Source organism: Anolis sagrei, chromosome 8, assembly GCF_037176765.1.
Source record: "Anolis sagrei isolate rAnoSag1 chromosome 8, rAnoSag1.mat, whole genome shotgun sequence".
Lineage (NCBI taxonomy): Eukaryota > Metazoa > Chordata > Lepidosauria > Squamata > Dactyloidae > Anolis > Anolis sagrei.
The window spans coordinates 5,646,789-5,664,041 of NC_090028.1; the positions used below are offsets into that span (position 1 = coordinate 5,646,789).

The window sequence follows — 17,253 nt, forward strand, 5'->3', positions numbered from 1 at the left end:
TGATTGTGAGAGCTGTTCAGCAGTGGAACTCTCTGCCACTAAGTGTGGTGGAGGCTCCTTCTTTGGAGGTTGGATGGGCAACTGTCAGGGGTGCTTTGAATGCGATTGTCCTGCTTCTTGGCCGAATGGGGTTGGACTGGATGGTCCAAGAGGACTCTTCCATGATTCTATGAGATCTTCTATGGTCCAATCCCTTGCAGATACAGAGCCATGGCTTTCTCCTCCCCCAAATCTCTTTCTCATTTGGAAAAATACTTATTATTATTAGACTGGAGACATGAAATCATGCATCGAAACAGGTGGCCGGCTGAGTCTTGCAAGACTCTCCATTCTTTGCTGGACAGAAGAGAACATCTCCTCACTCTGAGCCAGGCCGTGGCCTAGATCATCTCCAAAGAAAACATTGCTTGTTGTCTCCTCTTCTTTTGTCCAGATGCAGATTTGCTCAGTCGGACCATTTTATGGTGACTCCGCGGAGTCTTATTATTTATTACTCATGGAGGAGGGAGGCCCTGCCAGTGAGGACAAGGCAGGGAAGGGACTCAAAATAGGAAAATAGTTTAGTAAAGATGCTCAAACCTAGTTTATTTCTCGTGTCAGGGCAGCCAGTCAAATATATTACATTTCTTACAGAACAAAGCAAACAAACAGAGAAAATACAAAATGTGTCAGTTTGGTAGTTGGTTAAATGTCCTTTGACCAGTATCTGGCCACTTGGAGTGCTTCTGGTGTTGCCGCAAGGAGGTCCTCCATTGTGCATGTGGCTGGGCTCAGGGTGCATTGCAGCAGGTGGTCAGTGGTTTGCTCTTCTCTGCACTTGCATGTCGTGCATTCAACTTTGTAGCCCCATTTCTTGAAGTTGGCTCTGCATCTCGTGGTGCCCGAGCGCAGTCTGTTCAGCGCCTTCCAAGTTGCCCAGTCTTCTGAGTGCCCAGGGGGGAGTCTCTCATCTGGTATCACCCACGGATTGAGGTTCTGGGTTTGGGCCTGCCACTTTTGGACTCTCGCTTGCTGGGGTGTTCCAGCGAGTGTCTCTGTAGATCTTAGAAAACTATGTCATGATTTAAGTCGTTGACGTGCTGGCTGATACCCAAACAGAGGATGGGCCAGAGATGTCACTACCTTGGTCCTTTCACTATTGGCTGCTATTTCCCGCCGGATGTCAGGTGGTGCAATACCGGCTAAGCAGTGTAATTTCTCCAGTGGTGTGGGGCGCAGACACCCTGTGATAATGCGGCATGTCTCATTAAGAGCCAGATCCGCTGTTTTAGTGTGGTGAGATGTGTTCCACACTGGGCATGCATACTCAGCAGCAGAGTAGCACAGCGCAAGGGCAGATGTCTTCACTGTGTCTGGTTGTGATCCCCAGGTTGTGCCAGTCAGCTTTTGTATGATGTTGTTTCTAGCGCCCACTTTTTGCTTGATGTTCAGGCAGTGCTTCTTGTAGGTCAGAGTACGGTCCAGAGTGACTCCCAGGTATTTGGGTGTGCTGCAATGCTCCAGTGGGATTCCTTCCCAGGTAATCCTCAGAGCTCGGGATGCTTGTCTGTTCTTAAGGTGAAAGGCGCATGTCTGTGTTTTAGATGGATTAGGTTTTCCTGTAATAGGCAGTAAGAGCACCCAGAGCTTCGGAGAACTCCTGCTCTACCACCTCAAAGCTCCCTGCTTGAGCAATAATGGCACGATCATCAGCATAGATGAAGCTCTCTGTCCCTTCTGGCAGTGGCTGGTCATTTGTGTAGATGTTGAACATGGATGGAGCAAGCACGCTCCCCTGAGGCAGGCCGTTCTTCTGTTTCCGCCATCTGCTTCTCTGGCCCTGGAACTCAACAAAAAAGCTCCTGTTTTGTAGCAGGTTTCCTATGAGGCGGGTGAGGTGGTCGTCCTTTGTGATATTATAATTATTCTCAGGAGGAGGCAATGGTGGTTCACAGTCTCATAGGCTGCTGACAAGTCTACGAAGACAGCTCCTGTGATCTGCTGCCTTTCAAAGCCATCTTCTATGTGCTGAGTCAGGTTCAGCACTTGCGATGTGCAGCTTTATATAATAATAATAATAATAATAATAATAATAATAATAATAATAATAATAATTGCACCCTCCCTTTTGTAGCAATGCTCCCATTCACTTCTTGCGATCAGAAGACCTTTCCTTTGCCCTTTTATAGTGGGTTCTGTTGTCTTGCAGGGCATGGACTTCTCCTTCCTTCCCTGCGTTGCATTGTTGTTGTTGTTGTTGTGCTGTCGCACGCTGGGCCCGTGCATAAGACTGTAGACAGGACATAAATTCTGTGTGCCCAACGGGATGCTGGGGCTGCCTCAGATTAAAGGCCTTTGGATTTCCTTAAAACAGAGTCTTTAGATTACTTAAAGGTTCAACAAAGTTCTTTATTAATGAAAACAAACAGGTACTTTAAGGCTTTCTTAACAGTCTTGGCTCTTGCAATCTTGTTCACTGGGAACAGGCACTATCTTCTTAGCTGTAACTAATAGGGAAATCCTTAACTTCTAACCTGGGGAGTCTGTCTTTGCCTCTGTTGGCGTGGAGCCCCTGCACCCGGTACCAACTGCTTCTGGCTTCCGCGAGTGACCCTTACCAAGAAGAGTTTTGTAGACTTCCAGGGGGAAAAGAACTCAGGTTTCTGTGATGGTTGACTGAAGTCCTTCAGCAAAGGAACTGTAGGACTGTATAATCCTCGGCCAAGCTATGGGACCTTTCTCCCCGGCCAAGCAGTAGAAGATGAAGCTTTCTACAGGAGCTCTTGGTATTATGTCCTGCATGAAAGGCTTCTCTGTGTGGACTGGACTCAAAATGGCTCCTATTCCCTCTAAAACCCAAAAAGGGGGCAGGACCAGGGAACCCAACTATAATTGACAGGTGGCTTGCCCTATGATCGCAGCCAAAAGAAGCCACCTATCTGCAGAGTCCCTGAAACGTAGGACTATAACAAACATTAAATGCAAAGCAAACAAAATTGGAGTTCCTGGTACAGTTGTACCTGCACAGTTGTATTTATTGAACTCTCCCTTTTATATCAATGCTCCCATTCGCTTCTTGCAATCAGCAAGAAGACCTTTCCTTTGCCCTTTTATGGTGGGTTCTGTTGGCTTGCTGGGCATGGACTTCTCCTTCCTTCCCTGCATTACATAATAATAATAATAATAATAATAATAATAATTATTATTATTATTATTATTATTATTATTATTGTATTTATTTATTGAACTCTCCCTTTTGAAGCAATGCTCCCATTCGCTTCTTGCAACCAACGAGAAGACCTTTCCTTTGCCCTTTTAGGATGGGTTCTGTTGTCTTGCAGGACATTGACTTCTCCTTCCTTTCCCGTGTTGCATTTGTTGTTGTTGTTGTTGTACAGTATTTACTGAACTCTCCCTTTTGAAGCAATACTCTCATTAGCTTCTTGCAACCAACGAAAATACCTTTCCTTTGTCCTTTTATGGTGGGTCCTGTTGGCTTGCAGGGCATGAACATTCTCCTCCCTTCCCTGCATTGAATTATTATTATTATATTTATATTTATATTTATTTATTGAACTCTCCCTTTTGAAGCAATGCTCCCATCGCTTCTTGCAATCAGAAGAAGACCTTCCTTTGCCCTTTTATGGTGGGTTCTGTTGTCTTGCAAGGCATGGAATTCTACTTCTTTTCCTGTGTTGCATTTGTTGTTGTTGTTGTTGTTGTTGTTGTTGTATTTACTGAACTCTCCCTTTTGAAGCAATGCTCCCATTCGCTTCTTGCAACCAACGAGAAGACCTTTCCTTTGCCCTTTTAGGATGGGTTCTGTTGTCTTGCAGGACATTGACTTCTCCTTCCTTTCCCGTGTTGCATTTGTTGTTGTTGTTGTTGTACAGTATTTACTGAACTCTCCCTTTTGAAGCAATACTCTCATTAGCTTCTTGCAACCAACGAAAATACCTTTCCTTTGTCCTTTTATGGTGGGTCCTGTTGGCTTGCAGGGCATGAACATTCTCCTCCCTTCCCTGCATTGAATTATTATTATTATATTTATATTTATATTTATTTATTGAACTCTCCCTTTTGAAGCAATGCTCCCATCGCTTCTTGCAATCAGAAGAAGACCTTCCTTTGCCCTTTTATGGTGGGTTCTGTTGTCTTGCAAGGCATGGAATTCTACTTCTTTTCCTGTGTTGCATTTGTTGTTGTTGTTGTTGTTGTTGTTGTTGTATTTACTGAACTCTCCCTTTTGAAGCAATACTCTCATTAGCTTCTTGCAACCAACGAGAAGACCTTTCCTTTGTCCTTTTATGGTGGGTCCTGTTGGCTTGCAAGGCATGGACTTCTCCTTCCTTCCCTGCATTGCGTTGTTGTTGTTGTTGTTGTTGTTGTTGTATTTACTGAACTCTCCCTTTTGAAGCAATGCTCCCATTCACTTCTTGCAACCAGCAAGAAGACCTTTCCTTTGCCCTTTTAGGATGGGTTCTGTTGTCTTGCAGGACATTGACTTCTCCTTCCTTCCCTGCTTTGCATTGTTGTTGTTGTATTTATTGAGCTCTCCCTTTTGAAGCAATGCTCTCATTTGCTTCTTGCAATCAGTAAGAAGGCCTTTCCTTTGCCCCTTAATGATGGGTTCTGTTGTTTTGCAGGGCATGGATTTCTCATTCCTTCCCTGCATTTTATTATTATTATTATTATTATTATTATTATTATTATTATTATTATTATATTTATTTATTGAACTCTACCTTTTATATCAATGCTCCCATTTGCTTCTTGCAGTCAGTAAGAAGACATTTTCTTTGCCCTTTAATGGTCTGTTCTGTTGTCTTGCAGGGCGTGGACTTCTCCTTCCTTCCCTGTGTTGAATAACTGTTATTATTATTAGTATTATTATTATTATTGTATTTTATAGCAATGCACCCATTCGCTTCTTGCAATCAGTAAGAAGTCCTTTCCTTTGCCCTTCCATGGTGGGTTCTGTTGGCTTGCAGGGCATGAATTTCTCATTCCTTCCCTGCATTGAATTATTATTATTATTATTATTATTATTATTATTATTATTATTATTAATTGAACTCTCCCTTTTATAGCAATGCTCCCATTCGCTTCTTGCAATCAGTAAGAAGGCCTTTCCTTTGCCTTTTCATGGTAGGTTCTGTTGTCTTGCAGGGCATGGACTTCTCCTTCCTTCCCTGCACTAAATAATAATAATAATAATAATAATAATAATAATAATAATAATAATAATTTATTGAACTCTCCCTTTTATAGCAATGCACCCATTCATTTCCTGCAATCAGTAAGAAGGCCTTTCCTTTGCCCTTTAATGGTGGGTTCTGTTGGTTTGCAGGGCATGGACTTCTCCTTCCTTCCCTGCACTAAATAATAATAATAATAATAATAATAATAATAATAATAATAATAATTTATTGAACTCTCCCTTTTATAGCAATGCACCCATTCATTTCCTGCAATCAGTAAGAAGGCCTTTCCTTTGCCCTTTAATGGTGGGTTCTGTTGGTTTGCAGGGCATGGACTTCTCCTTCCTTTCCTGCATTAAATAATAATAATAATAATAATAATAATAATAATAATTATTATTATTATTATTATTATTTATGCATTTAAAACTTTTGTATCCCGATCTTCTTTACCTCCGTAGAGGTCAGGAGGGAGGGGGCAGATCTGATCTCAATCAGAAGAGGATTGCATAGCCGGGGGGCCACCACAGAAAAGGCCCTGCCTCTCGTCCCCACCAGGCACGATTGCAAACTCTCCCTTTCATATCAATGCTCCCATTCGCTTCTTGCAATCAGTAAGAAGACCTTTCCTTTGCCCTTTCATGATGGGTTCTGTTGGCTTGCAGGGCATGGATTTCTCCTTCCTTCCCTGCATATAATAATAATAATAATAATAATAATTATTATTATTATTATTATTATTATTATTATTATTATTATTATTTATCGAACTATCCCTTTTATATCAATGTTCCCATTCACTTCTTGCAATCAGTAAGAAGACCTTTCCTTTGCCCTTTCATGGTGGGTTCTGTTGTCTTGCAGAGCATGGATTTCTCCTTCCTTCCATCATTAAATAATAATAATAATAATAATTATTATTATTATTATTATTAGTATTATTTATGCATTTCAAACTTTTGTATCCCGATCTTCTCTACCTCCGTAGAGGTCGGGAGGGAGGGGGCAGATCTGATCTCAATCGGAAGAGGATTGCATAGCCGGGGGGCCACCACAGAAAAGGCCCTGTCTCTCATCTCTCACAGACACGATTGCGAACTCTCCCTTTTATATCAATGCTCCCATTCGCTTCTTGCAATCAGTAAGAAGGCCTTTCCTTTGCCCTTCCATGGTGGATTCTGTCGTCTTGCAGGGCATGGACCTCTCCTTCCTTCCTAGCTCTTTCTCTCTGCACCAAACATTGCAAAGTAAATGTTCCTTCCTCAATACATTGCAAAGTAAATCAATGTCGGGAGCTGGAAGCTCCAAAGAAAAAAGCCATTGTTCGGCCTAAAGTTGGAAGGGAGGAGCTGGAGCGAGAGGACAATGTCTTTGAGGCCGTACAGCATGTCTTTCATGGCTGGGAGCAATGAGGACTTTTGTAGAATCGCCGGTGATAAATCATAATGCTTTAACAGCATCCTCCTCTTTTTTCGGATAGTGGCCTATGAGTGGCTCCGGATCCTCAGTCCACAAGCTTCGGCGATTGAACTCCTTTCTCATCTGCAATGCTCAGATTTCATTATTATTACACAGATTTCATTATTGTTTGGGGGGAAAAATCAATTTTAAAATTGTACAAAATGCATAAGGTTGTGGGTGAACTACAACTCCCTGGAAAGGAGGAAATCTCCAGTTGAAAAGACCCGTATCAAAAGACACTATTTGCATGGACAATAACAAAGGACCGTGACCTCTGGGCTCGGATTTGGTCCCCCAGAGGAAGCGGTCATTTGGCAATTATGATCATATCTCAATAGGATGGAGGGGGCCTTCGGAAAGCGGCACCTCGTCCTAATCTGTCACCCATTCAACTTTTTTTTCACTAAAGACCTCAGCCAATGTTCCCCGTTGTTCCCATATCTCCGCGCTGGGAAAATCCGGATCTTGGCAGGATCGCCAAACATCAATGTTTATTACAGCCACTCATACACAGTAGCCAGACTGGCTCGCAGGCCCTCAGAACTCGCTGGTCATTTGGACATCCGAAAATCTCCATAATCCACTCAAAAATGCATTGTTTTCCTCTCGTCCCGCCTCCCTCTCTCCTTATTCGTCAGGACGCCGAGGCGGCAGAAGCTCAGCGATTGGCCCAGACGCTTGGGAGGTGGCCAAGCCAATTATCGTCGAGCTGGCAGAGGGGCAGGGAATGGGAGATTCAAACCTGGCAACTCTGTTTCTGTATAAAAAAGGCTTTTATTTGTACACATGTTATGTTCATCTTGGTGAAATATTGCTGCTTTGCATCCTTTTCAGCTGAATTGCAATAAAATCATCTCGGTGGCGCTTCCTTCAACTTTGGTGAGATTTCTTTTGGGAACTTAGAAAAAACCTTTTAAATTGGGCTTCTCTTTGCTCACCATTGTAGCGAGCCCTCTTTGGTGGGTCCGCAGGGTCTCTCCTTCAGGGCCAGACCCTTTTAAATTCCTCCATGATTTCACCATCAGTATTTAAATCCTTGAAGTGACTGGACTGACCTTGAAGGAGCTGGGGATGGTGACGGCCGACAGGGATCTCTGGCGTGGCCTGGTCCATGAGGTCACAAAGAGTCGGAGACGACTGAACGAATGAACAACAACAACAAATTTAAATGTTGTTATGTTGAGTAAGTTTACTCAGGTTGCATCATCAGTGGGGTTCAGTGTGCTCTCTGCCTGTAGGGTAAACTACAACTCCCATTATGGTGAGTCTGTCCCCTCAAACCCCTCCAGTAGGTTGAATTAGTCACGAGGGTTCTGTATGCCAAGTCTGGTCCAGGTCCATTATTGGTGGAGGTCACTGTTTCTCTGATTGAACTACAACTCCCAGAAAGGAAAGTTAATTCTCCCAAACTCCTCCAGTAATCACATTTCGGCTTACCAGGTCTGTGTGCCAGGTCCATCGTTGGTTGAGGTCACTGTTTCTCTGGTTGTGGGTGAACTACAACTCCCAGAAAGGAAAGTTAGTTCTCCCAAACCCCTCCAGTAATCACATTTCGGCTTACCAGGTCTGTGTGCCAGGTCCATCGTTGGTTGAGGTCACTGTTTCTCTGGTTGTGGGTGAACTACAACTCCCAGAAAGGAAAGTTAATTCTCCCAAACTCCTCCAGTAATCACATTTCGGCTTACCAGGTCTGTGTGCCAGGTCCATCGTTGGTTGAGGTCACTGTTTCTCTGGTTGTGGGTGAACTACAACTCCCAGAAAGGAAAGTTAGTTCTCCCAAACCCCTCCAGTAATCACATTTCGGCTTATCAGGTCTGTGTGCCAGGTCCGTCATTGGTGGAGGTCATTGTTTCTCTGATTGAACTACAACTCCCAGAAAGGAAAGTTAATTCTCCCAAACTCCTCCAGTAATCACATTTCGGCTTATCAGGTCTGTGTGCCGAGTTTGGTCCAGATCCATCAGTGTTTGGATTCACAGTGCTCTCTGGATGTAGGTGAACTACAACTCCCCCAAATCAAGGTGAATTTTCCCCAAAGACCTCCAGTATTATTTGCTGGTCACGGGGTCTCCGTGTGCCAAGTTTGGTCCAATTCCATCTTTGGTGGAGTTCAGATTGCAGGTGAACTATAAATCCCAGTACAAACAACTTCAAAAATTTCCAGTCCGATTCCTCTCAAAACCCAACAGTATTCAAATGTGGGCATAAACCTACAGCCTTGGTGTGTGGTGGTGTTCTGAGCAAGGTGAATCTATCCTGAGCTGCGACAATACTGAGATTGTTGCCGATCCTGGCTAATCTCCAACCGCCTATTCTTCAGCTCCTTATCTGGCTGCTCATTATAATTCCCAGGTGTCAGATTGTTTTCCAAACCCAAATATTGACCTTACAGAGAGAGGGAGTGAACCATCATTGCTAGGCCCAGCAGGGATATTCTCATGAGAAACTGTCCTTTGCACTGGGGACTCTCTGTCATTGTCTGTATGAGAATCATTAACCAAACCATCTCCATCTTGTACCTCAGCCTCGGCAACATCATTTCCCTCAACATTTCCCACATCAGGATCCTGAAACACAAACACAGGCTGATTCCGAACAGGTGGAAACCTGGGAGGACCTATATATGCTTGGGATTTGGTGGTTTATCTGGACCTGTTTCAACCATACTTCTTCTTTCTTTGGAAACATGCAGGTTCTGGGCTGCTTGGTGTGGGCCTTGATCGCGGACACGTACTACCAACCCTATCCTTCCTATGGCTGGGTGATGTTCGTGGCCATCTTCTTCTGGCTGGTGACCGTCATCATCTTCGGCGTGTATCTCTTGAAGCTCCAGGCCAAGCTCTACATGATCCCTTGGCCCCTTGTGGTGAGTACAGCGGGATTAGGGAGACAGCGGGATTATCCCATAACTGCTTTTGGTCAGAGCTTTCCAAACTGTATGTCGCGACACATCCGTGTGTAACCTGCAGTGTGTAAGTGTGTCACGTGAACATAACGAAATATGATCTGCGCCGGGAGCTCGACAGGGGGAGTGTGTCCCTGTTGGTGCTGCTGGACCTCTCAGCGGCCTTCGATACCGTCGACCACGGTATCCTTCTGGGGCGCCTCGCAGGGATGGGTCTTGGAGGTACTGTTTTGCAGTGGCTCCGGTCATTCCTGGAGGGTCGATCTCAGAAGGTGTTGTTGGGGGACACCTGTTCAACCCCACAACCATTGTCTTGTGGGGTTCCGCAGGGCTCAATATTGTCTCCCATGTTGTTTAACATCTACATGAAGCCGCTGGGGGAGATCATCTGGAGTTTCGGGGTACGGTGTCATCTGTACGCAGATGATGTCCAACTCTGTCACTCCTTTCCACCTGCTACTAAGGAGGCTGTCGAGGTCCTGAACCGGTGCTTGGCCGCTGTGACGGTCTGGATGAGGGCGAACAAATTGAAACTGAATCCAGGCAAGACAGAGGTACTCCTGGTCAGTCGCAAGGCCGAACAGGGCATAGGGTTACAGCCTGTGTTGGAGGGGGCCGCACTCCCCCTGAAGACGCAGGTTCACAGCTTGGGTGTGACCCTGGACTCCTCGCTGAGCCTGGAACCCCAGGTTTCGGCGGTGACCAGGGGAGCATTCGCACAGCTAAAGCTTGTGCGCCAGCTGCGCCCATATCTTGGGAAGTCTGACTTGGCCACGGTAGTCCACGCTCTGGTTACATCCCGTTTAGACTACTGCAACGCTCTCTACGTGGGGTTGCCTTTGAAGACAGCTCGGAAGCTCCAGCTAGTCCAACGCTCGGCAGCCATGATTTTAACAGGAGCGGAGCGCAGGGAGCATACAACCCCCCTGTTGCGCCAACTCCACTGGCTACCGATCTGCTACCGGGCTGAATTCAAAGTGCTGGCGTTGGCCTTTAAAGCCCTAAACGGTTCCGGCCCAAGCTACCTATCTGACCGCATCTCTGCCTATGAACCCACCAGAACTTTGAGATCTTCCGGGGAGGCCCTGCTCTCGATCCCGCCTGCTTCTCAAGCTCGGCTGGCGGGGACGAGAGATAGGGCCTTCTCGGTGGTGGCTCCTCGGCTGTGGAACGCCCTTCCTACGGACATTAGACTAGCACCATCTCTAATGGTATTCCGCAAAAAGGTGAAGACCTGGATGTTTGTGCAGGCGTTTGAGTAATTTAGTGCAATCTGGTAATGCAACATAGGAATGGAACAATGGACGACGAACCTGGACTACTCTTGGATGATGAGAAGATTGGGTACGGTTGTTTTTTGTAATAATTGTGCATTGTAATTGCTTATTGGTAATTTATGGATAATGTGTTAAGTCAATTGTTATATGTTGTATGGAACCACTGCTGTTTCTACTGTTTTTACTGTTTGTGAACCGCTGTGAGTCGCCTTCAGGCTTGAGATACAGTGGTATATAAGCAAAGTAAATAATAATAAATAATAATAATATGTCCAAATCGTGTGTTGTCAAAGGCTTTCATGGCTGGAATCAGTGGGTTGCTGTGAGTTTCTCAGGCTGTATGGCCATGTTCCAGCAGCATTATCTCCTGACGTTTTGCATGAATCTGTGGCTGGCATCTTCAGAGGTCTGTTGGAAGTGAAGAAAGTGAAATGTTGTTGAGATTAACTTCACAATTCAGCAGCAGATCAGTTGCACAACTTCAGCGCTTTCCAGTAGCTTCTTCCTGCACAGTATTTTCAGTCAACTGCTCCCACGGCCTGCAGTCACGCTGGAACCTTTTACAGACACTTGAGCACATGCCCGGCCATTGTCAGTTTTACCATTGTCTTTCCCCCAGTCTAGATGATATTACAAACTTACCACAGCACACAGCTATATCTTGTCTTAGCAGACAGGCTCTTTTAATTACATATAGCCTTCGACGAACAACATCCCAGCACAAGGAGAGGAATACACTCTACATGACTTCCTTATATACAATTCATTTACACATAGCAATCACTGATTGGTTCCCAACTCATGGACTTCACTCAGACCCAGGATTGCATCATTCACAATCACCTGGACTAGGCCAGAACACATTCCCCAAATGAAGTTCTATATACAGTTAATGCATGACTCAGCATTTCCAATAGAAGCCCATCAGCAGTGCATGACTCAGCTATATTACATTACAATGCATTGTAAAAGCTGACAAATGTATACAAATATACCTGTGGAATAATGTCTAGGGTGGGAGAAAGAACCCTTGTCTGTTTGAAGCAAGTGTGAATGTTGCAATGAGCAAGCTTGAATAGCATTGAGTAACTATGAAGCTGCAAAGTTCAGCAGTGGAACTCTCTGCCCCAGAGTATGGTGGAGTGTGGTGGAGGCTCCTTCTTTGGAAGCTTTTAAACAGAGGCTGGACGGCCATCTGTCAGGACTGCTTTGAATGCAATATTCCTGCTTTTTGGCAGGGGGTTGGACTGGATGACCCACGAGGTCTCTTTCAACTCTATGATTCTATGAGGTTATCTGCATAGAGGCAGCCTGGCTGTTGTTGCTTGGAGGCACCCTCTGTTTGGGAGGTGTTTACTGGCCCTTGATTATTTGCCAGTTGGAGTTCCCCAGTTTCTGTGTGGTACTTAGGTGATCCTTCATTGTCTGAGTAGGATTGCCTTCCAAGATTGGGTCCATAGGTGACTGTGGAGCCCGATTCCTGATCTGCATCTTCTCCCACAGTGGGGGCATCGGTTTCCAGGTGGAAGGTGGTCCTGGTTGGGGTTGGCTTGACGTGCCTTCCTCTTGGCATGTTTCTCTCTTTCACCCTCCATTTGTGCCTCTTCCAATTCTACAGCACTGCTGGTCACAGCTGACCTCCAACTGGAGCGCTCAAGGGCCAGGGCTTCCCAGTTCTCAGTGTCTATGCCAGAGTTTTTAAGGTTGGCTTTGACCCCTTCTTTCAATCTTTTTTTTCCTGTCCGCCAGCATTTCATTTTCCGTTCTTGTGTCCGGAGCAGAATAATTGCTTTGGGAGACGGTGGTCGGGTATCCGGACAACACGGCCGGTCCAGCGGAGTTGATGGCAGAGGACCATCACTTCAATCCTGGTGGCCTTTGCTTCTTCCAGCAAGCTGATATTTGTCCGCTTGTCTTCCCAAGAGATTTGCAGGATTTTCCGGAGGCAGCGCTGATGGAATCGTTCCAGGAGTTGCATGTGACGTCTGTAGACAGTCCACGTTTTGTAGGCATATAGTAGGGTTGGGAGGACAATAGCTTTATAGACAAGCACCTTGGTATCACTACGGATGTCCCAGTCCTCAAACACTCTCTGCTTCATTCGGAAAAATGCTGCACTTGCAGAGCTCAGGCGGTATTGTATTTCGGTTTCAATGTTGACTTTGGTGGAGAAGTGGCTGCCAAGGTTTTCTAATGTGTCACCATTAAGCTGTATTTCTGGCATTGGAGAGGGATTGGCTGGTGACTGCTGGAAGAGCACTTTGGTTTTCTCGTTGTTCAATGACAAGCCGAGCTTCTGGTATGCTTCTGTGAAGGTGTTTAGAGTGACTTGTAAGTCTTCTTCTGAATGCGCACAGATAACTATTGGCGTTCCCCTGTGTTCAACAGGTGGCACCTCCAGGCAACAACAGCCAGGCTACCTCTATGCAAATACTGATTGACTTTGCAGCTTGATGGCTACTCAATGCTATTCAAGCTTACTCATTGCAACACTCGCTAGCAAAACAATGCATGTCTACAAAGTGTGTCACCAACATGACATGTTTGCAAAGCTCTGCTTTAGGTTGTAGTGGGGTCTTTTTTGGATTCCAAAGTAAAAAAGTAGTTCAGTGTCTCCATTTCGGTGACTTCTTTGCGGCCTTGGAGGAGTGTGATGCCGTCTCCTCCCCTGCATTGTGCCAGTTCTGCAGGAAGACATGAGCACGAAACACTGCTCTCATTGTTAAGACTTCCACAAACAGCAGAGCTAGAACATTTGTAAGTCAAAATAAGCATAATATTGTGTGCCAAGGGTCCAAAACAGATCAGGGAGTGAGTTGTTGTAGGTTTTTTCAAGCTATATGGCCATATTCTAGAGGCATTCTCTCCTGACGTTTCGCCTGCATCTATGGCAAGCATCCTCACAGGTAGTGAGGTCTGTTGGAACTAGGAAAATGGGTTTATATATCTGTGGGATGACCAGGGTGGGACAAAGAACTCTTGTCTCTATATATTACTTGTCAGTTTCAGCACTTTTAAATTTTTGTCCATTACATTTGGCCTGGCCCCTAGGTTTTTAATTGCGTCACGGTGTCATCGTTTTACTGTTCTATTGTTTTGTGTGATGTTTTATTATTTGCTTATGAGTTTTACTGTGCATTGTATGTTGTTGTTGTCGGTGGCCTCGGCCTTTGTAAGCCGCATCGAGTCCTTCAGGAGATTTTGTGGAATGTGCGTAACGCTCGGAGTTTCCGGACCCAGCTATCATACTATCACCCATTGGTTTGCCAGCAGGACCTAGAGCTGCTTTTCGGAGTTCTCACTTAAGACCCTCTTTCTCTCACCTCCAGCTTCTCGTCTTCAACGTTTCGGCGGCCGTCTTGTACGCAACTGCCTTCTTCACGAGCGCAGCATCCGTGGAACCGTTCTCCTGGCCGCACTCGCCAGACTACAACAGAAGAGCGTCAGCATCGGTAGGTGAATGTGTTTCCTCTCATCTTTCCATGCATTTCCTACAAAGACCAGTTATTCCTTCCTTAATGCTGTGCAAACAGGACCGAAAACAGCACTTTTTGGGCGTCTCGTACATTCCTAATGATTATATTGTCCAGTTTGGCCCTTGCTGGGTGACTGCAGTGTTTTCAAGACTGGAGACAGGCCAGCCGGGAATCTGAGATAATGTGCCACTTTCTTTCTTTACGCCAGCATGGATTGCGGTCCAGTATGTTCCTCCTGCTCGCACCCATCCCTGCCATCTGTTCTTTAATGAACATGAATGGGGATTGCGCTCTAAGGCATTGCGGTGCCAGCCATGAGCTCATGCTCAGCAAACTGGGAGAGCAGCTGAGGCTACATCATGCCTTGGATCCTCCTTGCCTTTCGCTTGCTCCCAATGCTCAGCTCTCAAAGCCAGTGCCAGCCACCAAAGTTATACGAGCAATGGAGTGATCCATCTCCTAAGGGTTCGCCTCAACTATGAGTGGATAGCATGGGCCACGTGTAGCCCCACAATAGTATTTTGGGGCTTTGGAGGCCCTCCCCTGTAAGAATGAAGTTCCCAAACAAAAGTGGTTAGGAATCTTTGTCTGATGTGGTGTAGACATCTCATTTTTAACACATGGGATGGTTGTGCATGTTTGCATGCGCCCATTTGTGACTCGGTGCATGGGGAGAATAATTGCGCATTGTTTGCACTGGTGTGCACAACTACAACTCCCAAATGACAAAATCATATTTTGAGTGATGGTCACTCCTTGTGTTGTGAGACGTTTTGTTGTCAAATTTGGTGATTTCATTCATTGGTTCTTGTGTTTTTAAGGTACTCATTATGCACAGAGCATTTATAGATAGATAGATAGATAGATAGATAGATAGATAGATAGATAGATAGATAGATAGACACACACTATATATATATATATAATATTAGCATAGTACAATATCAGTATTATATATTACTATATTGTACTATACCATTATATTGTAATATTATTAGTAATATTACATGTAATATAAAATATATAATTATATCATATTATTATTAGTATTGTATTGTATTACATAATAATATTACAAATATTATATGTATATACAATATATTATATTACATGAGAGATGAGTTCCCTCAAAAAGGAGCTCCAGGTGCTCCTGAAGCAGCTTCTCCTTTTGCTTTGGCTCAGCACTACGATGACCATACTACACTAATCGAATCCGCACCATAATTCTTTTGAGGCACATTAGACCCATGCAAATACGGATATTTTCTGATGTACCCTTGACCCTTTCTTCTTCTTCTCCCTGCAGTTCTTTGCTGCTCTGGTGATGATCGGCTACGCTGTCAGCGCCTGCCTCAGCATCCGTTCCTGGAAAGCATACAGGAGCAGCGCGGGTGCCGGCCAAGCTACGGTGCCCAATCATGCCTGAAAACTGTGGGTCATCTTGCATCAATGTGGCTCAGTGGCATGTGGCCGTGGCCTTTGGGTGCTTAGCTCTTCCTCTCCTCTCCTTCCCACGGCTTCTCCATCCCAGCTTTTGGCATGCTCCGCACTAAGGATGCTGTTCTAACCCAACGTATAGCCTTTGCCCTCTTTGCCCTTGCAAGGCTTTGCCGAGCCACAGGACAGAGGGCTGTTGCCAGACCAGAAAGAGGTGACCCAGGGCAGGTTTGCAAGAGCACTAAAAACACATCTCAAAATGCCAACGTCTTACTAAACAAAGTGCTTTCCGGTGGAGGAGGTTCTTTATGTATCAACGAGAATCCATGCCATGGATGGCAAGGCAGTGATGGAAATGTATGTGCAGACCAAGTTCCGACAACCACTGGTCCCAAGTAACAACATCTGTGTGTCAAGAAGCAACACTAGTTTGACGGGCAATATGTGCACAAGAAGCAACACTAGTTCGACGGGCAATATGTGCACAAGAAGCAACACTAGTTCGACGGGCAATATGTGCACAAGAAGCAACACTAGTTCGACGGGCAATATGTGCACAAGAAGCAACACTAGTTCGACGGGCAATATGTGCACAAGAAGCAACACTAGTTCGACGGGCAATATGTGCACAAGAAGCAACACTAGTTCGACGGGCAATATGTGCACAAGAAGCAACACTAGTTCGACGGGCAATATGTGCACAAGAAGCAACACTAGTTCGACGGGCAATATGTGCACAAGAAGCAACACTAGTTCGACGGGCAATATGTGCACAAGAAGCAACACTGGTTCGACGGGCAATATGTGCACAAGAAGCAACACTAGTTCGACGAGCAATATGTGCACAAAGCACATGTGCTTTGTGAAGCTTGAAAGGTTCAGAAGGCCAAGTGTGGATGATGTGGGTGCCAGTCCAGCGGATGGATATCTCTCTCCAGGGACGAGCAAGCTTAGCGCATCGCACCCTGAACTAAATTTGCTAAAAACCAAGCAAACCCAACAATTTCCCTCTATGTAAGCCACTTGCAACTCTTGTGTAAATAATGTATGGTTATTATTAACTCAGTAGCAGAAATGGGTGCTTCTGGTACAAGAACGGAACAAGTGTTTTATCATTTCTAAAAAAAATAGTTTGGTTTTAAATAAAAAGAAAATCTAAACCTCTCGTCCTTGTCAAAGGCCTTTTCCAGAATTTGTTTGGAGACGTGAGTGTTAGAGTTGGGTATGTTCGTTCGGAAGAGTTGGAAAGTCAGAAAAACTTCCAAATTTTGTTTTCTGAAGCAAATTTGAACAATGCAGGAAAGGTTGGGGTGGAGAATCCGAATTCTAACCAAAAAGTAGCAGGATGTAGAGTGGGTCATGGGGGTTCTGTGTGCCAAGTTTGGTCTTTATTGGTCATTGGATGAGAGTCGCAGTGCTCTCAAGATGAGAGTGAAGGTAGTTCAAGTCCATCATCTGTGGTCTGCCCTCCTCCAAACTCCAGTAGGATGTAGAGTGGGTCTTGCGGACTCTGTGTGC

At 45.1% G+C, this 17,253-nt stretch overlaps 1 protein-coding gene across 1 annotated transcript in view; it reads left to right on the forward strand.

Annotated features, from left to right (window-relative positions):
- Nucleotides 1-16,900, forward strand: part of PLLP (plasmolipin) — a 33,674-nt gene extending 16,774 nt beyond the window's left edge. The window contains exons 2-4 of the mRNA XM_060788099.2: nt 9,333-9,506; nt 14,152-14,274; nt 15,605-16,900. Coding sequence (XP_060644082.2) covers nt 9,333-9,506; nt 14,152-14,274; nt 15,605-15,724 — 417 coding nt within the window. The 3' untranslated portion in view covers nt 15,725-16,900. The remainder of the gene's footprint in view (nt 1-9,332; nt 9,507-14,151; nt 14,275-15,604) is intronic.
- Nucleotides 16,901-17,253: the final 353 nt, after the last annotated feature.